The following is a 24301-nucleotide window of genomic DNA, read 5'->3' on the forward strand; positions in this document are numbered from 1 at the left end:
GGGGGGGACTGCATCGGCTGTCACACTGGCGCATTCCCCTTCCTAACATCACGTCACCCTGCTTGACGCCGTTCAGAGTCTTCTGTAGCCTGAGGATCTATACAGAAAATGCTGTGCTCACACTCAAGTGAGTCTGTGTTCCCTGTAGGAAAGCAGCAGACTATTTCGCTTTTAAGTTTGTATTTTGAAGTAACTTCAGATCTACAGAAAAGTTTTAAAAGTAAAACGCAATTTGTATATATGCTTCAGCCTCTTTCCTCTAACGTTAGTTCGCATATATAAACCGTGGCACGCTTATCAGAACTAAGAAGTTCACGTTGGCGCAGCCCCATAACCAAGCCACAGTCTTTGTTTGGATTTCCCGGTTTCTCCAGGGCTCCTGTCTTCTTAGTCCCCCCAGGCTGGCAGCTCCCTGTCTTCAGTAAACCCTGCTCAGGGTTTTGTCTTGTTGGCTGCCCCTCATTTGGGTTTGTTGTTTCTTATCATGTTTGTTGTATCTTATCAAATGAGATTATTTGCATTTTTTAAGGCATGCTAGCGATATGACCCGTGTTTCATTCTTTGGCTGCATGGTGTCAGGGTCTGCGCTTCTGGTCACCGGGCATGGGCACGGCTGCGGTCTCCCCGCCCTGTACTGCTGCTGGAGCGAGGCATTGAGCCTACGCCGGCGGGCAGGGGTGTCGGAGAGTCTGGCCGTGTGTTAAAGCCACCAGAGCCTTGAAGAACCCTAGAGGAGATACTTGAGACTGTGCAGATGTCCTGTGTCTCCCTCATTTTCACTGGTTTGAGTGATGGTGGTTCTGCGGTGACTTTCCCCAGCGGTGGCTCCGCTTTCCCACAGTCCTGGCACATTTATTGGAATCCCTCTATAAGGAAGCGTATCACCCCTCTTTCCACTCAGCAGTTCTCTTTGTCGTCGATATTGCTTCGACTGGGTTACAACCCAGGCCTGCCCTGGTGTTTTGTGACTCAGCTCATTCCTCCTGGGCTGCCAGGGCCTCCTTCACATTTGCCTACGTAGTCCTGACACATGTCCCTGGTCTGTGGTTCGGGTTTGGGGCATTTTGAATTTAATTTATTTCTTTAGCACTTTCTTACTTCTTGGTCCTGAAGGCACTCTAGCCTCATCTTGGTTATCCTAGTCCTCACCCTGGGATCCGCCATTTCTCAGAGGAACCAGGTTCCTTTTATTGGAGAGGGTATTGGAAACCAAGGTCAAGTGCAGATGCTCATTGCTGCTGGGTGTAGCTGCTTCTAGCTGTTCTCAGACTGAGCTAGGAGATATGTATATGCCTGATCGCCCTGTCCACGCATGCATCTAGGTTTATTTCTCTGTGTGTGCACTTTAATTTTTTTTTAATGTTTATTTTTGAGAGACAGAGACAGCATGAACAGGAGAGGGCAGAGAGAGAGAGAGGGAGACCCAGAATTGGAAGCAGGCTCCAGGCTCCGAGCTGTCAGCACAGAGCCAGATGCGGGGCTCGAACCCACAAGCCGTGAAATCATGACCTGAGCCGAAGTCGGACACTCAACTGACTGAGCCACCCAGGCGCCCCTGTGTGTGCACTTTAAAGTACGAAATGCAAGGGGAGCCTGGATGGCTCAGTCAGTTGAGTGGCCGACTCTTGGTTTCGACTCAAGTCATGGTCCCGGGGTTGTGGGATCACACTCCACATTGGGCTGTGCACTGGGCATGGAGCCTACTTAGGATTCTCTCTCCCTCTCCCTCTCCACCCCTTTTCTCCACTCACACTCTCTGTCACACGCACGTGCGCGCGCGTGCTCTCTCTCTCAAAACATTTAAAAAACATACGTATGTACGTAAAGGACACGAGTCCACATCTATATGTCCAGCCCCAATCTAGTCCCCTTTCCGTTAGTCACTTCTTTCTCTTGCAGCGAGAAGCCTGTCCCTCATTTTCTCAATATGTTTTTTTGTTCACTAGTGTGTGTGTAAAATTGTAAAACGGCTTCAGGATCGTGCCGCCGTGTGCTGTAAACGTAACCGACTACGGCACAGTGTGTGTGTATAGTTGCTACTGTCTTTAGTCTGTATTACCTCGTCACAACCAGGTTTGCCAAAGTGACTGAAGCCGGCCCTTCAGTGGGATTGTTTGTCCCAGTCTGCAGTTTCCCTTGGGGTTGCCCGACATCCTGGTTGGATGCTTTTTAATTTGCCTACAGTAAAATTCATGCTTCGTAGAGTGCAGTTCTGTGGGTTTTGAGCCACACAGGGTCCTGTTTCCACCACCGCAGAGAACATGGAAAAGTTCCACCCCTCAGAAGTTCCCGAGTGCTGCCTCTATCACCAGCCTTTCTCCCTCTCTTCCCCTAGACCCTGGCTACCTAGTGTGTTCCTTTGCAACGCTAATTCTGCCTTTTCCAGAATGTCCTGTGAATGGAAACAAGGTGTATAAGCTTCTGGGCTTGGCAGAATGTGTTTGGGTTCATCCACTTCTGGCACGTGTCACAACTTGGCCTCTTTCTCTGGCTGAGTGGTGTCCACTGTATGGAAGAACCCCAGTTCGCTGGTCTGGTCAGTCCTCACAGGCAACTGGTCCCTTCGAGGTTTGGATGGTCAGGAGTGAAGCTGCCTCCACTTCCTCTTGTTATGCAGGAAGGCTTCACCAATGATCAGTACCAGGAGCTGACTGAGCCAGCCTCACTCACCTATGTCACCCGCTCAGAGAACAGCATCTTTTTTGAGGTTGATGGACCCTACCTTGCCATGATCCTTCCAGCCTCCAAGGAAGAGGGCAAGAAACTGAAGAAGAGGTAGGAATCCCACAGCCTTTGTGCTTGGGGAGAAAACGAATGCGATTTAACAACCCATCCGGGAAGTGGACCAGGAGGCCAGATGGGACTACTTCTGTTTCTTGACCTTTTTGTTTCAGTATGGAAAGCTGTCGCCAACACAGATCCCGCCATCTCTGCTCTCCACCTGCTAGATTCTCGTTCTACAGGCTGCAGCCTCTTATGTTGTTTTTATGTCAGAAATATGAACCTCAGGGTGGGGAGATGTTTGCTGCCTAGTACATGCTGGAGGGGAGGGTTGGACGGGGAAGGGGAAGGTGGAGAGCCAGTGACTAACAGCCAGCATCCCAGGCCCCCATTCACCGCTGGGCTCGCCTATGATTCCAGGTATGCTGTCTTCAACGAGGACGGTTCCCTGGCTGAGCTAAAGGGCTTCGAGATCAAACGCCGGGGGGAGCTGCAGCTGATTAAAATCTTCCAGTCCTCAGTGTTTGAGGCCTTCCTCAAGGGCAGCACCCTAGAAGAAGTGTATGGCTCCGTCGCCAAGGTGGCTGACTACTGGCTGGACGTGCTGTACAGTAAGGTGAGCCGCCCTCCACCTGGCCGTGAGGGTCCTGCAGGCTCCTGGCGAACAGGGTGAGTCAGGGCTGATTCTGATGAAACAGGACTTCGTAGTCGGTGCCTCTCAGTCCCTCTCGGTCGGACCCTGTGCCCAGTGACAGAATTCCAGGAAGGAGGCACCTAGCATAGTGAAAGGATTTGTAAGAGAAAACTTTACCAGTGATCCCATCAGCTTCTTTGATTTTTTTTTTACTTTGTAGGCCCTGTTAATGAATATGCAATTTCTACAATTTAAATGACAGTGTTGGCTTACCTTGCAACGTACCTTCTCATGGGATCTATCATTATTTGTTACTCTTTAGTCTGTGTTTGTCAAGTTTGTGCTACTTAATTTAATCTGTAAATGTTGGGTATCATATAGGCTTTTTTCACTATTTTAATATTTTCTAAGCGAAAGGAATACTGGGATGGATATTCTAGAACTTTTCTGGCTTCCTTTGCTTTGTGGGCTGCTGCAGCTTGAGGCATATTGTCTTGTTCTGTAGAGTTGGCCCATACATGAGAGTAAGCACCAAGAGAGAAAAACACACGAAACAGGATCCAAACAAATCTTCCAGCATGTCAGGGCTGGGGGGTCAGGGATGTGTGCACATGGGACAGCAGGGCCGGGGGGTCAGGGGTGCATGTGCACAGGTACAGATATAGCTATTTGTCCTCAGACTGCTCCGACTCCTCCCTTCTTAGTCCCATGGCTCTCCAGGGGGCTAGTGTCTCTCCTTTTTCCTGGCTCCTCCTTTCCCTAGTTTTCTTTTTGTTTTAGGAGAAAAATACCACTAATTCTGTCTCTCCTCTTTTTCTGTTAACTTTGGTGTCAGTAGCTCAGTAAATGTCTTTTAATGTTTTCCACATAGTTCGACAAAATGGAATTTAAGGTTTTGTGTGTGGGTTTGTAGCGTTGCTACTCACTGGCATGAGACAACCGTGTTGTACCGCTGCCTTCAGCCCATCAGGCTGGAGAAGCTCGCTACTCGGGGGAGATGTCCCGGCGAGCTTGGGAGAGCGCTCTGTTCCTTCTGTGTGATCTGCTCGTTGCCTCTCCAGGCCGCGAACATGCCTGATTCTGAGCTGTTCGAGCTGATCTCTGAGAACCGCTCCATGTCTCGGAAGCTGGAAGATTATGGGGAGCAGAAGTCCACGTCTATCAGCACGGCCAAGCGCCTGGCTGAGTTCCTGGGGGATCAGATGGTGAAGGACGCGGGGCTGAGCTGCCGCTACATCATCTCCCGGAAGCCCGAGGGCTCTCCAGTCACAGAGAGGTAAGGGTTCCCGGGGTTAAGGACGGGATTCCGTACGGTCTTGGATGTTCGGGTTGGAAGCTTGAGTCTGTTATGGGACCTCTGTCCCTTTGTAGCGATGTCAGCTTCCTTGTAAAGAGCAGGATGGTCAGGAGTGGAAGACAGGGACTGGGCTTTGGTCCCCTGCAGAACCTGGGTTGTGGGGGCCTAGACTGAGGGTGCCCTGTCAGTCAGCAGGCACAGAGATGTGAGAGTGTATTGGAGCGGGGGTTGCTATGATGGGGGCCATCACGGAGTTCGGTTGAGGTCCAGGGCAGGCCCTGGATCACTCACACCCTTGAGGAGACCATTGTCACCCTGGCTGGAGAGGTCTTTCTGGCGAGCTGCACAGAATGCTCTAGCATCCGAGGCTCCATGGCACTGCCAATGCTGCAGCCTCAGCTCTCTTTGCCGACAGACAGAAATGTCTTCCAGCTTCTGAAACACGTTCAGCGTGACAGCAAAGGGTTCTGTCAGACGGCATCTTCCACTCCCGACTACGGAATCTTCGGGGTCAGCAGTGGTTCTCCTGTCACCCTATTGCTCATCAGGCTGCTTGAACCGTGCAGGGACCGTGTGAATGGAACAGGAAAAAACTGTGTTGAGGGCATGGACTTCTAGAACAATAGGTTTTCTTCCTGCGAATCATTGTATAACCACGGTAGAATTTCCCACCAAGAGCTCAGGGACTAGAAGTGGTTCCGCGGACAAGCCTTGAGAACAGCGGGCAGATGGAGGAAGTGCTAAGCACCAACAAGAGAAAACGTTTCAAAGATGGCCACAGCAGTGCTTCCGTGACCGTTTGTGACAGGGCCTCGTTCCTCCCGTGACACTCCTTCCCTTGCACAGAGTCTGGGCAGTCGTGACTTGCTGCGGCCTGTGCAATGTGGCAGAAGTGAACCCTGGTTGCAGGAGGCCTCATGCTTCTGCTCTTGCCCTTTGGCTGCCTGGTCAGCCTGCTGGGGGCTGGGGGTCCCTTGCAGAGGCAGCACCAGGTAACTGCAGCAGCTGCCACACCTGCAGGGGAGGCCACAGCGGCCACACAAGTGACCCCGGGGCAGAACCACCTCAATCATAGGCTCATAAGCCAAAACAGTTACTGTTTCGATCCATGGAGTTTGAGGTGGTTTGTAATATAGCAGTAGGTAACTGATAAAGCTAGACACGTCAGTAATCCGTGTTTTCACCTACACTAGGAAGGTCTGGAGTGGAGGGGGTGGGGAGCAAATGAATGAAACACAGCAAATATTTCCTTAAAAAGAAATTCCCAGAGTTCTAACAAAAGAAGGAATTTGGTGTAAGGCTAAAACAGATTACATGGAGAGTAAAATGCAGGATTGCTGTGTATCATTAAGAAAATGGCAACACAGGGGCGCCTGGGTGGCGCAGTCGGTTAAGCGTCCGACTTCAGCCAGGTCACGATCTCGCGGTCCGTGAGTTCGAGCCCCACGTCGGGCCCTGGGCTGACGGCTCGGAGCCTGGAGCCTGTTTCCGATTCTGTGTCTCCCTCTCTCTCTGCCCCTCCCCCGTTCATGCTCTGTCTCTTTCTGTCCCAAAAATAAACGTTGAAAAAAAATTTTTTTAATAAAAAAAATTTTTTTTAAATAAAAAAAATTTTTAAATAAAAAAAGAAAATGGCAACACAGAAAGTAGGCAACTTCTGTGAACAGGCAATTTGCAAGTGAAGTTGATGGTCAGTGCATGTAAAGATGTGCAAATTCACTGTAATTGGGAAACAAGTGTGTTAATACCAGTCGTCCCACATGTACACAGCATGGTGACAGTCACTTTGGAGAAGCCAGCAGTGCACGATGCATTAGATGGTGCCTGATTCCCCTCACAATTGAGCACGTCTGGGGATGTGTCCTGGATGATTGCCCCTGTGGTTTACATTGTGTTTAATAGCAAACGTTGGGAATGCCGTAGTGTCCCTCAATCAGAAAATGGGCAAATGTGTTTTTAATGCAGTGAAATGCTATGCGGGCATTGGAACGATTGAATCGCAGCTGCATGGTAAATGCGCGGGCTAGGGCGCCTGGGTGGCGCAGTCGGTTAAGCGTCCGACTTCAGCCAGGTCACGATCTCGCGGTCCGTGAGTTCGAGCCCCGCGTCGGGCTCTGGGCGGATGGCTCAGAGCCTGGAGCCTGTTTCCGATTCTGTGTCTCCCTCTCTCTCTGCCCCTCCCCCGTTCATGCTCTGTCTCTCTCTGTCCCAAAAATAAATAAACGTTGAAAAAAATTTTGTTTAAAAAAAAAAATGCGCGGGCTGGTACAGGCAGTCTACTTCCATCTGTATAAAATTTACAGACATGGACAACGCTCTTGTTTACACTTACGTACGGACAAGAGTAGTATGGGAGCAGGCGTAGGATTGGTAAACGCCAAGACAGGGACCATGTTTATCTCTGTGAGGACAGTCAGGATTGCTGCACAGGGCCTCATCCTTGTATCTGTTTTCTCAAATGTGAAGTACAATGGCAAGGCATGAAGTTTGATAGGACTAGGTGATAGGTGCACAGGGGTTTGTTGTGTTCTAAGTTTCTTTGTGTTTATAAAAATCACAGAAACAACTGTTTCCTCCAGTGAAAGGAAAGGTATTAACAGTTGCCCTGTAGCCTTGTTAGTACCATGAAAACTGGCGCATTCTTTCAGGAAAGCAGATAGACCTTTCTGTATCTTACTCAATGAGTAACATTTTAGAAATGTCTAATTACATGCACGCACACGGATATGTAATTTAGGGGAGGGCTTTGGCAATAGCTCTGTTAACAGTGGTCAAACAACACAGACCAAACGGCCACCAGTGGGGGGATCGTGCATTAATCCGTGGTATTTTAATACAGTGAAGGATTATTTGGTTATTGAATATGATAAACATTAGATATTAGCTGTAGTTTATACAAAACAATGACATTAAATAAAAGAGGTTACAATCTAGGTTCTAAGTCCTTATTTCCATGTGAAATACATGTACGTGGTCAACGCTGTACAGAGTTAGAGAGATTTCCGTGTTTGTGAGTTTTGTGCCTCTTTTCACCCAGGGCCATCCCACTCGCCATCTTCCAGGCAGAGCCCATGGTGAGGAAGCATTTTCTCCGGAAATGGCTTAAGAGTTCTTCCCTCCAAGACTTCGATATTCGGACAGTGAGTGCTGACTTCTGTACTGAGAAGTTTGGGAGGAGGAGTCGACAGCACAGTATCCCTGACTCGGGTCATCGTTCTGTCTGAGTCTCCACCCTCGACGTCCTCCTCTCTGTACACAGTGGGTGAGGAAGTAGTTCCACTTAAGGACAAAACCAGAAAAACTAGTGCCGGGCAGCGCTTAGATTCTGGTGCAGGGTTCTTGTGCTGGCTCAGCCAGCTGCTAACTGTCATCCTGGGAGTCCTTTCTTTAAGTGTTCTGCCTCAGTTTCCTTCTCTGTGAAATGGGTACCTCTTGCCCCAGCATTTCTAGGTGGGATAAGTATGACACAGGAAGCATCCAGTGTGGTGCTCGGTATAGAGTGGAGCACGGGGCCGCTGCTGCTTTCCTCTTACGTTTCTCCTTGTGCGCACCCAGATCCTGGACTGGGACTACTACATTGAGCGGCTAGGCAGTGCCATACAGAAGATCATCACAATCCCTGCGGCCCTGCAGCAGGTGAGGCCCCGCCCATGCAGACGGGGCCTGATGTGGCTCAGAAGCCATGGAAGCCTGGGCCTGGCCCCTACCAGCAGTCAGACAAGTGATCGGTAAGGGATCGGTGTCACCTGCTTGTAGGTGAAGAACCCGGTGCCACGCGTCAAGCACCCTGACTGGCTGCACAAGAAACTTCTGGAGAAGAATGACATCTGCAAGCAGAAGAAGATCAGTGAGCTTTTTGTCCTCGAAGGCCGGAGACAGGTAGCGGGCCCAGGGCCGCCGAGCCGTGCCTGTCGGGCCTCGTGGGGGCCCCATGCGACCCAGGCTTGGATGCTCCCATTCAAGTGTCTAGAGTGTTTCTTTTCTTTTCTTTCTTTCTAAAACTGTGTACCTGACAGACCACTCTTTCCACCTGGGGGGGAGGGGGTCTTCTGGCGTAGGAAGCCTTGGGCCTTCTGTCAGGGATAAGGACTGTTTTCTGTATGAATAGAGCAGTAACTGGGCTCAGGGACTCAGTGCGTCAGTGTGCCTTGGGACTCCCGGTTTCTGAACTGTGAAGTCAAAACCTGTAGAAACACTAGACGGTGCTAAAGACAGTGTAACGAAGGGCTTAGCTGAAGTCAGGGGAGCCAAAAGAAAATTCTCAGCTGCTGCAAATGCAAAGTGAACTTTATTTTCACTGTTGTTTTTTTCTCCACCCCCCCAAAAGCACACTGTAAACTAGAGCACTGGGGGCTGGGAAGGAAAAGAGAGGACCTGTTCTCTGCAGTATTTTATTCTGTCTTACGAAAAGGAGCGAATCCCAGAGCAAACAAGGGAAAAATAGTCGTACTCGACTGATGTTTTCTCTTTGACCTTTTCGCTATTAGAAATCGGAGCCAGATCAGTCAGTAGATGCACATCTTTGTGTACAAGTATCTTAGCCTATTCATTTGATCCCACATGTGTATTTCTAGAGGTGGAGTTTCCTGAGAGATCGTGGTGTTTTCAGTCTCCTGGGTCTTTGCAGGTGGGCGTGGCCCAGGCTCCAGAAGGCACACAGAGCCTTGGTGCTCCGGACATGGAAGACCTCGGCCTGGCAAAGCCACCGCGCTCAGTGGTTCCTGTTGCCACCAGGAGGAAGCGCGTCCTCTGGGAGAGCCAGGGGGAGTCGCAGGACCTGGAGCTGACGGTGCCCTGGCAGGAGATCTTGGGGCCGCCTCCGGCCCTCGGGACCACGCAGGTGACCCGTCGACGTGGCCGGTGGGAGGGGGCGGGGGCAGCAGCCTGGCCCGAGCTGTAGCTTGAGGTCTCCCGTGGAGTCTGCTACATAGCTCCGGGGTCCCGCATGGGTGAGAGGCGTCCTCACCAGAGACACCTGCGCTGGGAAGCTGTTTAATGCAGTTGCTGTGCAAGGCTGTTTCTGCTTTACCGCGTGCCCCTGGGTTGTGTTGACTGCCCCCTCTTCCTGACTTGCTTCACCGTCTGCCCTAGGAAGAGTGGCTGGTCTGGCTCCGATTCCACAAGAAGAAGTGGCAGCTGCAGGCCCGGCAGCGCCTGGGTCGCAAGAAGAGGCGGCGTCTGGAGGTGGCAGAGGGTGACCCTCGGCCTGGGGCTGTCCGCGACAGGCCTGCCACCGGGCTGGGGGGCTTCTTGCGAAGAGCCGCCCGCAGCATTTTGGACCTTCCGTGGCAGATTGTGCAGGTGCAGACTGCCATCAGTTTGGGGGGGTGGGATGCCCCCCAAGGGCAGCATCACAGCCGATGGGAAGGGGTGTCTGGCCGGCTCACGATCCTGGGGACCCTCCGTTACTTTTGTGCCCTGTGATTGGGGCTGGTGCCGGAGAGCACTCAGGAGTGTGAGCACGGTTTGTGTCGAGGTGACACGTGGTCTGCTCTCTCCGTTCCAGATCAGTGAGACCAGCCAGGCCGGCTTGTTCAGGCTGTGGGCCGTCATCAGCAGTGACTTGTACTGCATCAGGCTGAACATCCCCCGCCAGTTCTATGTTAACCAGCGGGTGGCTAAAGCCGAGGAGGGGCCTTCATACCGCAAGGTACGGGGCAGCAGATACTGCTGGTCACTGTGGTCAGCTGTCTGCTCCGCCTCTGAGGTGGTGTCCCCAGCGATGAGGGAGCCACATAAAGGATGGGGCTTTGTGGACGCAAAAGCCTGGTGAGCTGTGACGCTGAGCCGGGTGTGCTGGAGCACTTTCTTGGGGTGCTGTGAGGAGTGAAACGGTGTCTGTGGAGCACCGGGCTCAGAGCGAACGCTCAGGGGCTGCAGTTGCCGGTGTCCTGGGGGTGCCATCCCCTTACATCCGATGTCTGTGTAGCAGGGGAGGGACGAGGGGGACGAGTGTCAGTGGCTGGAGTCTGTTTCCATAGGCGCTTCTCATGTCAGCAGCCTCCCTGGACAGACTTCTCACGCCTCAGGGTTCCCTTGGTGAAAGCGTGCGGTTCAGTGGCTTTCCGTGCGTCCCGTCCTGCAGCCTCTGCCACAGCCAGTCCTTGAGCGTTTTATCTCCCTCAGAACAAACTGGGACCCTTTGCAGATCGTCCCCTCCCCCGGCCCTGGCTCACCACCGTTCCCTCGACACCCGGGTTCTGCCTGTAGGTTAGCCTGTCGTGGAGTCCGGCTAGTTTAGTTCTGCCCGAAGCTCGTTTACTGAGGCTGTCGTGCGCATTTCTCAGTGGGTGCTGGGACGCGCGGGATGCGCTGACGTCTAGTTGCGACGAGATGTGGGAGTTTGTAACTGAGACTAGACTGCAGAGGCTTTCTGGAGAAGGTGGGACTCTGCCCCCACCAGGATTCAGGGGCGTGCGGCCCTGGAAAGGGCGGGGTGCATGAAGGCGGAGAACAGATGGTCTGGGATTCCTGTCGCTTTTCTGGATGCGATGCCGCATTGTAACCTCAGAGAACACTTTTTCTGTGGGGAGGTTTTCCCTTTGGGTGCCCTGCTCTGCTCCGCTCTCTGGCTCCCCCACACCCGTCCTCTGACTGGCAGACAACAGGAAAATAACCTGGGGACACCTGCTCCCCTCACTGCCCCAAAGCTCCTCTGCTTTTCATAAGCCCCAGGCTGCTTTTTGAACCTACAGCCCCAGCTTCCAGGTTTAGTTTTACCTGTGAGGAGAGATGGGCTCTGAGGGGCTCACGTGTGGCTGTGGCTGTACAAGCCCTAGGACCATTTAAGGGATGCACGGAGTATGCGAGTTCAACAGACGTCACCGGTGAGCCTTGTGACCAGGCTGGCGCCCTCTTTCACCAGGTCAGTCGAGTGCTTCCTCGCTCCAACGTGGTCTACAACCTCTACGAGTACTCGGTGCCCGAGGACATGTATCAGGAACACGTCAACGAGATCAATACTGAATTGTCGGCCCCAGACATCGAGGGCGTGTACGAGACACAGGTGATCATCTTCCCAGCTGGATGGAATGGAGGAAGCAAAATTGCGTATGGCGTGGACGGGCTAGCAGCCCGGCTCTGGGCCGCCTTCCCGGTGAACTCCAGCAGCGTGTCTGCTGAGGACACGCGGGCAGTGGCCTCACCCTGTCCTGTCCACCCCTCTCCCAGGTTCCGTTATTGTTCCGGGCCCTGGTGCAGCTGGGCTGTGTGTGTGTGGTCAATAAACAGCTGGTGAGACACCTTTCAGGCCGAGAAGCAGAAACCTTTGCTCTCGAGCACTTGGAGATGCGCTCTCTGGCCCAGTTCAGCTACTTGGAACCAGGTAGGACTTGTGCCCGCTGCCTTTGCCCGGCCCGGCCTCCCACGCACGTCGGGGTGACGGCCGTGTTGCCCTGCAGGGAGCATCCGCCACCTCTACCTGTACCACCACGCGCAAGGCCACAAGGCGCTCTTTGGCCTGTTTGTGCCCTCCCAGCGCAGGGCGTCTGTGTTCGTGCTGGACACTGTGAGTTCCTGGCGAGGGGCTCAGGGAGGGACAGGCCCCTGGGCGGGACGGGCCTCTGCCCCCGGTGCCTGTGGTGATGGCTTTTGAAGTGGAGCCACAAAGGGGTCCCTGCGGCAGCACCTGCGTGGGGAGAGGGCTGACACGGCCCCCACTGTCCAGGTGCGAAGCAACCAGATGCCCAGCCTCAGCGCCCTGTACACCGCCGAGCACAGCCTCCTGATGGAGAAGGTGGGCCCCGAGCTCCTGCCTCCCCCCAAACACACTTTTGAAGTTCGGGCTGAAACCGACTTGAAAACCATCTGCAGAGCCATCCAGCGCTTCCTGCTGGCCTACAAGGTGAGTGGGGTGGGGCTTCTGTGTGTGAGCCCCTCCCCCCAACGCCCCCTCCCCGCCAGCCGCTTGCTTCCCTTACGTCCAGGAGGAGCGCCGTGGGCCCACACTCATCGCTGTTCAGTCCAACTGGGAGCTGAAGAGGCTGGCTGGCGAGGTGCCCATCCTGGAGGACTTCCCGCTGGTGCCGGTCCGCGTGGCTGATAGGGTCAGCTATGGAGTCCTGGACTGGCAGCGCCTCGGTGCCCGGCGCATGATCCGCCACTACCTCAACCTGGACACCTGCCTGTCCCAGGCCTTCGAGATGAGCAGGTGAGGGGAGCGGAGGGCATTTCTCCGTTTCTGGGCTCTGGCTGTTCCCGGTTCGTCCATCCCTTCCCTGGGGCTGACCCCGTGCCCTCTGCAGGTACTTCCACATCCCCATTGGGAACCTGCCCGAAGACATCTCCACCTTCGGCTCCGACCTCTTCTTTGCCCGCCACCTGCAGCGCCACAACCACCTGCTCTGGCTGTCCCCCACGGCGCGCCCTGACCTGGGCGGCAAGGAGGCCGACGACAATCGCCTCGTCATGGAGTTCGACGACCAGGCCAGCGTGGAGATCAACTGTCCGGGCTGCTACTCCACGCGTAGGTGCTTGAGGCACCGGGGGTCCCCGGCTGCTGGCGTTTCCGCCACGCATTGCCATTCTGTGGTGGCGGGAACGCCCAGTGGCGGATGCTCCGCGCTCGGCCGTGACGGTGTGGGCACTGAGCCTGCAGCAGCATCCGTGGGTGTGGGACGAGCGGGGCTGGGCTCTTTAGTCGCTCAGTGACAGGCTTGTCAGCCAGCCCGGCTGCCCCGGGAGCGGTGTGTTTCCTGAGGTAGCACTTGCTGCAGTCGGCCCACGGGCACCACAGGGGTGTCTCTGTGTGCAGTGTGCGTGGAGCTGGACATCCAGAACCTGGCCGTCAACACCATCTTGCAGTCCCACCACATCAATGACATGGAGGGGGCTGACAGCGTGGGCATCAGCTTCGACGTGATCCAGCAGGCCTCCCTGGAGGACATGATCACCGGCAATCAGGCCGCCGGCACCCCGGCCAGCTACGATGAGACAGCCCTCTGCTCCAGCACGTTCAGGTGCCCTGAGAGCACAGCCTGGCCTTTTGTTCGTGTGCCCAGTCCTCTCCCTAGGCAGGATGGCTGGGCTTGGGATTTAGAAGGAACATTAGAAACCTATTTATCCTCTGCCCTCGTTTTGGAAAACTAAGAGCTAAGACGTTGTCACTGGGGCTTCTCCCCCAGGGCGGCAGAACCAGCACTCCATATGGGGCCAAGCTCTTTCCTCTAGTCGTTGGGCTTTGCTGCCCTCCGGGCACCGTTCTGGCCCCTTCCTGTGGCCATTGGTGTGTGGTAGGCGTTGAGTGCAGAGTGAGGCCCGAGGGCGCACATGAGGGCCCAGCGATAGGGTTTGGACAGTGAGGAGAGGGGGCAGAGGTGACAGCACAACAGGGGGAAGCTGGTATCAGGGACGAAGGGCCACCCTCCATGCCTTTCTTCCAGGATCCTGAAGAGCATGGTGGTGGGCTGGGTGAAGGAGATCACACAGTACCGCAATATCTACGCTGACAACCAGGTGATGCACTTCTACCGCTGGCTCCGGTCCCCGTCCTCGCTGCTGTACGACCCCGCCCTGCACCGCACGCTCCACAACATGATGAAGAAGCTCTTCCTGCAGTGAGTGCTGCCAGCGGCTTGCTCTAGGCCCTGCTGACCCCAGCGCCCCCCAGTCCCCAAATCCACAGGAATGGCCGGCCGACGCCCCGGGCTAGTGGTCCATGGTGGTAAAGGTCCCAGGGAGTGCTTAGCTGCTGTCCCAGCCTGCTCAGCATCCTGCACAGGTGTGCCGTGTGCTGGGGTCTTTCTGCGTCCTGTTGGCACAAGTCTTCATGCCCTGTGTGTGTGTTCTGCACCTGTAGTTAAGAGCAGATATTGGAGACCCATGTGTGGATGTATCATCCTAATGGGCACTCGGGCTGCTTCCAGAACTCAGGCTGTTACAGATCACCAAGCAAGAATGGCCTTGTGCCCAAGGTCACGGGAACACATCTCTGGAATAATCTCTAGCAAAAGCACTGGTGCAGGTTTGATAGATCTCTTGACTGGGTAGGAAAACGCTAATTTGATTCTTAGCGACAAAGGGCTCTCCGTGGAAGTTGTACAGTTGTTTGTGTGTCCAACAGAGACTGAGAATGTGTGTCCGCAGCCCCACCAGCACGGCAGACACTGGGGCCAGCCTCGTGTGGTGAAGTGCTAATCCAGTGTACTCTTGCTCTGCAGTACTCATAAATGAATTTGAACTTTCTTTTTATTTCCTTTGTCCATTTTTCTGTAGTTTTGTTGGTTTTTTTCCTCATTGATTTATAGGAGTTGTTTCTACGTAAAAATTAGCCATTTTTGTGTGATGTGATAGCATGTTTTCTCCTGTTTTTGATTCTCTTTGGCTTTGTTTATGAAAGAAACAAGTATTTGTTTTGCCCTGAGAAATCTTCACTCTGTTGCGTCTGGATTTCAGGCATATTTAGAATAGCTTTTTCGTTTAGGATCCTTAGCTTGTTTTCCCATGATGTCTTGTGGTGTCCTCTGTGGCATCGCGACTGGTGATTGTGACCTTGGTCTACAGGCTCATCGCTGAGTTCAAGCGCTTGGGGTCCTCTGTCGTCTATGCCAACTTCAACCGCATCATCCTCTGCACGAAGAAGCGGCGGGTCGCAGACGCCATTGCCTACGTGGAGTACATCACCAACAGGTGTTTACATTTCTAGAATTCTGCCTTCCTTTGTGTTCTGATCTGGTGTCCTTTCCCTTCTGCTGAGGGACTTCCTGTAAATCACTCGTAGCATGGATCTGTTCGTAATGAATTCTTTCTGCCACTGGATGTCCAAAGAAGCCTTTATTTTACCTTTATTTTTGGGAGATCTCGTTGCTGGTATAGAATTATAGTTAGATCTGTTTTGAAAGTTTTATTTCTCTCTGTGTTTCTTTTGGGTAATTTCCTTTGTTGTGTCCTTAAAGTTGCTAATCCTTTCCTGCAGTGTTTAGTCTGCCGTTCATCCCGTCCAGGGTGGTTTTCCTCTCACATGTCTGTAAGCCTAGCTGGGTCTTAGTATTCCTAGAGTCTGCTGAGCCTGCTCTGTCTTTCCTCTAGCTTTATGACTAGAATCCGGGGTCAATAACCATTTCAGTGTCCTGCTTTGCTCAGTAAAACACTTGTGTCAGTTCTGATGTGTATTCAGTGGTAGGTTTTTCTCCCGATTCCGCATTGCCTGGGAGCCTGGTGATACCGCAATGGATGTCGGCAGTTGTGAACACACGTGAATGCCTTGTCTCATGGATACCTTGGCGTTTTATTCTTCTGTAGATGTTCTAGAGCTTTCTAACTTGGAAACACATTGGCCTTTTGAGCATTTTTTGTGATTTATAGGTAGGCTGGGCCAGAGCCATGTTTAGTCTAGAGCTCACTGTTGCTCACTGGGGAAGCAAGATTGCTGTGAGTGCAGCCCTGGGCACCTTGTGAGTCCTGAGGCTCTCGGACAGCGGTGGGAGCGGGCACTCAGCGGTCCTTGTCCCTGCTCTGTGTAGTCTCCTTGCACACAGAGGGGCTCTTGCTTCTCTGGTCCCTCAGCACGGGTCCCTGCCGCTCCCTCTTGCTTGGTGCAGAAGTCGCCTTAGCGTCAGGTTTATCACGTCCTCTGGAAGTTGGAGGGCTGATATAGTTTGAATCCACCGTAAGTTTTTGTTAAGAAGTGAAGGGTAAGCAGGTACGAAAATAAAAGGAGGAGAGTGGAGAAAAAAATGATTTCATGTAAGCAGTTTCTATTTGGCTTCTTTTCAGCGTCCATTCTAAAGAGATCTTCCATTCCTTGACGATTTCTTTCTCTCGGTGCTGGGAGTTTCTTCTCTGGATGGATCCCTCTAACTATGGTGGAATCAAAGGAAACGTCCCATCTAGTATTCACTGTGGACAGGTAAGATGTCACAGTCTGGAGAGCCCAGGCTGGGGTCTGAGACAGCTTTGGGGCCCGTCTTTGTCTCTTTGCACATGTTTGGTGCTCATGGGTCCAGCGCCTGGCCCAGTTCTGGGCCCCATCCTGCAGCCGTTCCCGCAAGAGCGTGCTGCCCCCGGGGGGATCTGTGAGGGAAGAGGTGAGCAAATGGGCAGATGGGGAACGTGCAGCACTGGCAACGGTAGGGGCTGAGGGAGGGCAGAGAGCGGGCTGTGGGGCAGGGGGCAGACTTAGGTGGGACCGTCACAGAGGCCTCTAAAGAGGGGACAGGCAAGCAGGGAATGAAGAACTGGGCCGGGGGTGCAGTGTCAGCGTAGCCATGACAACAGAGCAGGGCTGGGCGGGGGTCACGGGTAGCACAGAGCAGCCAGGAAAAGAACTGGAACATCGTACGGTTCCTGCCACAGGCAGCCTCCTTGGGCCCAAAGGCCGAGTTGGAGTCTTGGCTTTTAGTGACAAAGAGACTCTGAGCAGGAGCATGTCAGGGCCTCCACTAGGGCCCCGTGTTGTCGACAACAGCGTAGGAGGTCAAGGCTTCAGTAGGAGCCCAGTTAGCATCAGCCCAGGGGAGGGTGGGGGGCAGGGTGGAGTCTGGGAGAAGGACTTGGGTGGGTTTTGAAGGTGGAGTGTACAAGCCAATGGAATGGATGGAGGTGACACCTGGGGGTGTGGGTGCACCCAGGGGTGTGGAGCCACGCGTCTACGATAAGATGGATGGGGCAGGAGAGCACGTGTAGGGTGAGAGGAGCCAAGCCTGGCCAGGGTGTGTGGCGTGTGCACAAGGTCCGGCCGTCCTCAGTGCTGGGACAGGAGGTCTGTGGAGACCTCGATGGGAGGGAAGTGCAGGTATCGTAGCTGAATCAGGAGAAGGCAGTGGATGCTGCTTGAAGGGTGTGGGGGATGCCGGAGTTCACACGTTGACGTGGGAGGCGCCACTGAGAGGGGAATTTGGTCATGCGGGAGATATCTGCAGTAGGGCCCCTCGGGTAGGATTGTCACCGTCCCAGGACGTGTGGGATTCAGACAAGAGATCTAGTCACCCAAGGTCACCCACTCGTGAATCTTCCCTACCTGGGAGGTGGGAGTTAAAGAATTCTGAAGTGAATTCACTGGAAGAACAAAGTGAGAATCACGATCAGCGTTTGCTGAGTACACACCGGGTGCGTTACCTAAGCAGCTTCATCTCCTAAGTGGCCTCGTCCTTAGAGCCCTCCTGCGGGACTTTGACTCAGGCTCAGGGATGTGGAACGACTCGATGAGCATCTCACGAGGCACAAGGGGTCAGTAGACCCAGGTGTAGAATGACTCAGGTGTGTTGCGTCTGTGTTACAGCAAGACTCCCGAAAAGAAGGCAGAGAAGAGGAGGAGGAGGAGGAGGAGGAAGGTGGGGAGGAAGAGGAGGAGGAGGAAGGTGCCCAGGAGCCCGACGTGGAGGACATGCTAGAAAACAACTGGAACATCGTGCAGTTCCTGCCACAGGCAGCCTCCTGCCAGCGCTACTTCCTCGTGATCGTTTCGGGTGAGCCGGCCCGCTAGCTTGCGTCGGAGTCTGGCGGTGGGAGTAATGTGGCTCTGGCGTGTTTGCATAGCAAGGAGGTGAAGGGGAAGTCGAGTCTGGTGGGCGTGCACTGGCTGCGCCAGCCTTGCGGGGCTGGACCCCTGTCCTCTGCCCCGGGGCGTGCCCGCAGGTCCCAGGACTTGCGTGTGCACACAGAGCAAGTAAAAGTAAACACCAAGTACAGAAGGTTGGAAACTTCCTGAATCAGTTGCCCACTGGCTGGTCTTTGAGGCTCAACCTCTGTGTCAGAATCTTCTGTATCTGACTTGGGTCTAGAGGTGCAGTGTTAATAAAGGTTCGGTGTTTACAAACCAGGGTGTCTGAGATCACATGCACACAAAGTGTATACATTACACTCTGTCACACAGAGCTCGTCATCAGGGGAGAGCAGGTGGCGAGGGCCGGGAACACCACTCAGACCTAGCGATGTGCAGCCACAGCGGTGGTTTCGTTTATAACTGCATGTGTGCTCGCCCTTGAGTCTCTCTCTACTTCTCTTTTGGAACTCCTGGGGGGCTACCTCAGAAGGCGTGCCGACACCAGGAGCCTAGACTTGTGTTTGTTATGAGCCACGTTTTGTCACTGTGTCACTGTGCGGCAGGAAGGTTGGTGAGTGTGGCTTACACGGCACTCTCCCTACTAAGGTGCACTTGGACTTGGGCCTCAGTAAGTGCCCTTTTTTATTCCCATCTTTCCAATTGATTTTGGCTCGTCCAAATGCAGCCAAGAGTCACAACTAGCAATGGTATTTCAGCCCAGGCTGGCTGGAGGTCTGACCGGCCACAGGGCCCCCTGGGTCCTGACTCTCAAGGCCCGTGGCCTGTCTCTGCAGCATACATTGTGGCCGTGTATCACAGCATGAAGGAGGAGCTGAGGCGCAGTGTCCCGGGGAGCACCCCCCTGCGGAGGAGGGGGCCCAGCCAGCTCTCCCAGGAGGCCCAGGCGGTGGCCGGAGCCCTTCCTGGTGAGCACCCCCTTGCTGCCCGAGGCCACCCCTCTGTCCCTAGAACCTGAGCCCTCTGCTCTGGGGGTCCCCGTGTCCTTCCCTTAGTGTCCTTATCACTGCAAAATGGGGAGCGTGTGCCGCATCCCTTTCCTTCCCAGGAGTGATCACCTTCTCTCAAGATTACGTGGCAAATGAACTCACTCAGAACTTCTTCACCATCACTCAGAAGATTCAGAAGAAAGTCACGGGTTCCCGGAACGCCACTGAGCTCTCAAAAATGTTCCCCGTCCTCCCTGGTTCTCACTTGCTGCTCAATAACCCTGCGCTGGAGTTCATCAAATACGTGTGCAAGGTGAGGCCGCGACACGTGTGCGGGGCAGAGATGCTTAACGCTAATGCGAGCACTCACAAGAGTGTCAGTGTGTGTGGGAAGCGAGGGTGCCAGGAGTACAATCTTGTTGATTCCACGAACTCTAACTGCTCATTCCTTGCATCTGCTGTGTGAGGCATTTGGGGCTAGAAGTGGGAGGAGACCAGAGCCCCCCCTGTCCTCACGGAGCCTGTGCTCCAGTGAGGGCGAGGACAAGTCAGTCAGGGACAGGTGAGCCCAGAGAGGGGAGGCGGGCTGAGGTGGCCTCAGAAGGGCAGGGTAGATGAGGAAGTTGGGGCCTGAGACCACATTGAGCAGGAGGGTCCAGCCGTGTGCGGACCTGAAGAAGAACCTGAGGGTGCAAAGGCCCTGGGGTAGGATGGTCTGGGGGTGCTGGTGAGAGGCACCTGCTGAGTGGGCGAGTTGTGAAATGGTGGTGCTTGTGGATCTGGTGGGGCCAAGGGCCGGAACCAGGAACAGTCTCCCACAATGAGCAGGCTGTGGTGAAATCACAGAGGAGAGCTTGCTCGGATACTAAATGCTTTCTGGGAAAGGTGGGCGGAGTCAGCGATGGGATAATATTACCAGACAGCGACTGTGCAGGTGTCACCCCTCAGAGAGCACTTTCCTGGGCATTCAGTTACAGGATGCTCCAGGATCAGGTGACTTCTGGTTGTGGTGCAGAAATAGTTTAGTTTGCCATTTTATTCTTCTGTTAGACTCCAGGGTTTTTAAAATTTATTTTTACTCAGGTATAGCTTACGTATGGTGAGATTTCACCATTGTGGGTGTGTGTTCTGTGAGTTGTGGCAGAGGCAGGATGCAGGGCATTTCACCGTTCCGCAAACATCGCACCCACCCCTGCCACGCGCTGATCTGTCTGTCTGATGTCCGTGCACTCTCTAAAGTTGACCCAGTCACATTCAGTCTGTGCAGTGAGTTGTTCAAGCTTTCACAGAGTGATGGGGCTGTGCTGCGGGCAGGTTCAAACGGTCTCCACCTGAGCTAACTCCCCCCGAACCACTGATCTGCCCTTGCACGGCCACCTCTTCCAGAATCCCGCGTTGTGGATTATGTGGCCGGTTAGGTCTGGCTCCTTTCACGGCACACACAGAGTGTACATGCGGTCCTCCACGCGGTCGCAAGTTGGGGAGGTGCAGAGAGGGAGAGGGGGACAGAGGGAGAGGAGGGGCACAGAAGAAATAAAGCAGGCTCTGTGTGGATTGGAACCCACAAACCATGATATCATGACTTGTGCTGAAGTTGGACACTCAACCAACTGAACCGCCTAGGTATCCCTAGAATCATTTTATTTTTTTTATTTTTTATTTATTTTTTTTTTTTAAATTTTTTTTTTCAACGTTTATTTATTTTTGGGACAGAGAGAGACAGAGCATGAATGGGGGAGGGGCAGAGAGAGAGGGAGACGCAGAATCGGAAACAGGCTCCAGGCTCTGAGCCATCAGCCCAGAGCCCGACGCGGGGCTCGAACTCACGGACCGCGAGATCGTGACCTGGCTGAAGTCGGACGCTCAACCGACTGCGCCACCCAGGCGCCCCTAATTTTAATCTATAGATTAACTTAGGGAGAATTAACATCTTGGGTTTTTTTTAATGTTTATTTATTTATTTTGAGAGAGAGCGCAGAAGCACAAGGAGGGGAGGGGCAGATGAGAGAGAATCCCAAGCAGGCTCTGCACTGTCAGTGCAGAGCCCGACGTGGGACTCAAACTCACGAACATGCGATCATGACCTGAGCTGAAATCAGGAGTCCAATGAACGCTTAACTGACTGAGCCACCTGGGCACCCACAACATCTTAGTGTTGAGACTCCTGATTCATGAACCACTATCTCTTTCCATTTATTTAGGTCGCCTCTGATTTTCTTCATCAGTGTTTGGGGTTTTCAGTATTTGCACCTAAGGTTTTCAGGCTGTTTGGTGCCATCGTAATAGCACTGACTTTTTAAAACTTCAGTTTCCGGTTGTTCACTGCTAATATATAGAGATACGTGGATATTTGTATCTTGTGTCACATCTTTTTTGTCCATTCGTTTATCGGTGGACATTTGGGTTGCTTCCATAAGTTGGCTATTGTAAAAAATGCTGCAGTAAACACAGGGGTGCGTATATCTTTTTGAATCAGTGTTTGCTTATTCTTTGAGTAAATACTCAGTAGTGGAATTGTTGGATCATAGCGTGATTTTATTTTTAACTTTTTGAGGAACTTCCATACTATTCTCCAGAGTGGCTACACCAGTTTGCATTCCCAGTGATAGTGTAAGAGCGTCCCTTTTCTTCGCATCCTCACCAACATTGTTACGTCTTGTGTTTTTTTATTTTGCCCATTTGGGCAGCTGTGAGGGGATACGTCATTGTGATTTTGGTTTGTATTTCCCTAATGATGAATGACGTTGAGCATCTTTCATATGTCTGATGGCCATCTGGACATGACACTGATTTTTAAGTATTAATCCAGCCTTGCTTGTATTCTTGGAGTAAATCGCACTTGGTTGTGACGTATCATCCTTTTTATACATTGGTGGGTTCAATTTGCTGGTATTGAGGATTTTTGAGTGCACATGATGGTGGTTGGTCTGCTGTTTTCTTGTGCTGTCTTTGGTATCAGGATGATGATAGCCTCATAAACGAGCTAGAAGTGTTTTCCCTTTTGTGCTTCCTGGAAGATACTGTGTAGAATAATTTTTTTTTGCTTAATGTTTGGTAAATTTACCAGTGAAATCTTTTCTCTTTGTTTTTCTCTTTAATTCAATCCAGTTTTTTTTTTTTATAATGGAGATATATAAACTATATGTTTTAAGCAAACAGCTTCATACTAACAGGCTGTTGCTCCTCATTGTACATACTTGCAAATTTACCTGCTTGCTGAAATCTACTTGTCTCACTGAATGGGGTGGCGGGCTTCGAATCTGACCATAAATAGTTCTCCCAAAAATGTCTTCTAAGAGGGCTTTGGTTCTGTGGTGTTCTTGGTGTTGAGCTGGGACAGTAGAGTTTTAGGGGTGGGAGGGACCTCTAAAGAGGTCTGTCCTGTCCTGTCCTCTCCATTATGGACAAAAGGAAGAGACACCTCACCTGTGGTTCTGCAGGCACCACCACGAGAGCCAGGCTTCCCAGCGGGCTCCGGGCTGGCACGGGAACCCCCACTGTCGGGGCTGAGAGCACGCACTCTGCCGACGAGACCGTGCGGCCCCGCAGATTTAGGACTTCCTGTCCTTGAGGAGGAGGGAGCCAGGAAGGACGACAGGAAGCGCACGTAGTGCCCCCGTCCCCCGGAGCTGACGGAAACCTGCTCGCAGGGCCGCACTGAGGAAGCCCCCCTCACTTCCAGCGGGAGAAGGAGGGCGCGGTGCTGAGAAGCTGCAGCCTGAAGAGTCCGCTGCAGGCTTTTCCGCTCCCGATAGAGACCGGCCCGCGAGGCCATCACTGATGCTCTGTTCTTTGTAGGTTCTGTCTCTGGACACGAACATCACGAACCAGGTGAACAAGCTGAACCGGGACCTGCTGCGCCTGGTGGACGTTGGCGAGTTCTCAGAGGAGGCCCAGTTCCGAGACCCCTGCCGTTCCTACGTGCTCCCTGAGGTCATCTGCCGCAGCTGTAACTTCTGCCGGGACCTGGACCTGTGCAAAGAGCCCTCCTTCTCTCAGGTGGGCGGGGCCGGGAGGCTCTCAGACACCTTTCCTGTGTGCCGGTGCAGTGTCCTGATAGACGGTGGCGGTGACGGTGGTGCGTGCGGGCCGGCAGCCCCCTCCGCCCGGCTCCCCAGCTGGCTCTGCACGGTCCCTGCCCAGCCCCTGGGAAGCCCTGGCTGCTGAGGAAGGCTGGGCGGACCGCTGACCCGGCCCCCTCCTCCCCTGCCTAGGACGGGGCTGTGCTGCCTCAGTGGCTCTGCTCCAACTGCCTGGTTGCCTATGACTCATCAGTCATCGAGATGGCCCTGGTGGAAGCCGTGCAGAAGAAACTGATGGCCTTCACTCTGCAGGACCTGGTGAGTGGCAGGCCTGGCGTGGGGGACTCCACCCCAGCCCCCTCTCCAGCGGGCAGAGGGCTTCCTGATGAGCGATTTGCACCCCGAGAAGCCACAGGTGTGCACAGTTCTCAAGTCCCGACTCAGTGCTCTGAGGTGGCCAGCCCTTGGATCGGGGCTCCTCTTGACTCCTTGTCACACATCTCTGGGGCCCCTGCAGGGGCGGGTGCTGGCTCCATGCACCTTTTGTTGTAATGGAAGAGGGTAGCTGGTGAGCAGGATGGAGTGTGAGAGTCATGGCAAGTGTAAAGACAACAAACGGAAGAGAGAGAGAAGCAGGGACGTTGTCAGCATTAGATAGAGGGGTGTTCTTGACGAGAGGATGTGAAGGGGTGTCGGGGCCCGGGCAGGGAACAGCCCACATCTGCTCTGATGGAATAGGGAGACCCAAGGAAGGCACAGGGGTGAGGTCCCTGGGACTCAGAGGCAAGGGTGCAGTGCCGCCCGCCCCCCCGGGAAGGTGTTAGGAAGCAGCTGGCATGTTTGGATAAATCCCGTTACAAAGTATTGGTCTTTCCTGGTTGAGTTGAAGGCCATGGGGTGGGTGGGCATGCCGAGCTCTTGGCTACCACTGGCCATCACAGGCCCAGAAGGGGACACTGGTGACCGGGGCTGCTCCTCCTTGCAGATCTGCCTCAAGTGCCGGGGTGTGAAGGAGACCAACATGCCTGTGTACTGCAGCTGTGCCGGGGACTTCGCCCTCACCATCCGCACCAAGGTGGGGGTCCCACGGCTGGCCTGGCTGCCCCCCCCTCTCCCGTTTGCCCTTTCTGGTCTCTGCCATCTGCCTCTCTCCCTACACGCCCGAGCCTGTGCCTTGCATCCCTGTGCCTCCTCTGGTCA

The 24301-nt window shown here is 53.7% G+C and overlaps 1 protein-coding gene across 1 annotated transcript in view; it reads left to right on the forward strand.

The window, feature by feature from the left end:
- POLE (DNA polymerase epsilon, catalytic subunit) overlaps positions 1-24301 on the forward strand; it is a 43590-nt gene that overhangs the window by 18381 nt on the left and 908 nt on the right. Inside the window, exons 23-47 of the mRNA XM_040464171.1 lie at positions 2618-2775; positions 3142-3337; positions 4417-4631; positions 7690-7792; positions 8208-8288; positions 8409-8531; positions 9280-9492; positions 9744-9953; positions 10159-10302; positions 11518-11658; positions 11823-11976; positions 12053-12159; positions 12319-12495; positions 12578-12801; positions 12896-13116; positions 13405-13609; positions 14033-14206; positions 15153-15278; positions 16365-16497; positions 17869-18055; positions 18927-19058; positions 19199-19392; positions 22878-23078; positions 23294-23419; positions 24087-24176. Of these exons, the coding sequence (XP_040320105.1) occupies positions 2618-2775; positions 3142-3337; positions 4417-4631; positions 7690-7792; positions 8208-8288; positions 8409-8531; positions 9280-9492; positions 9744-9953; positions 10159-10302; positions 11518-11658; positions 11823-11976; positions 12053-12159; positions 12319-12495; positions 12578-12801; positions 12896-13116; positions 13405-13609; positions 14033-14206; positions 15153-15278; positions 16365-16497; positions 17869-18055; positions 18927-19058; positions 19199-19392; positions 22878-23078; positions 23294-23419; positions 24087-24176 (4035 nt within the window). The remainder of the gene's footprint in view (positions 1-2617; positions 2776-3141; positions 3338-4416; positions 4632-7689; positions 7793-8207; positions 8289-8408; positions 8532-9279; positions 9493-9743; positions 9954-10158; positions 10303-11517; positions 11659-11822; positions 11977-12052; positions 12160-12318; positions 12496-12577; positions 12802-12895; positions 13117-13404; positions 13610-14032; positions 14207-15152; positions 15279-16364; positions 16498-17868; positions 18056-18926; positions 19059-19198; positions 19393-22877; positions 23079-23293; positions 23420-24086; positions 24177-24301) is intronic.

Source organism: Herpailurus yagouaroundi, unplaced genomic scaffold (genome assembly GCF_014898765.1).
Source record: "Herpailurus yagouaroundi ecotype Mexico unplaced genomic scaffold, PumYag 437, whole genome shotgun sequence".
Lineage (NCBI taxonomy): Eukaryota > Metazoa > Chordata > Mammalia > Carnivora > Felidae > Herpailurus > Herpailurus yagouaroundi.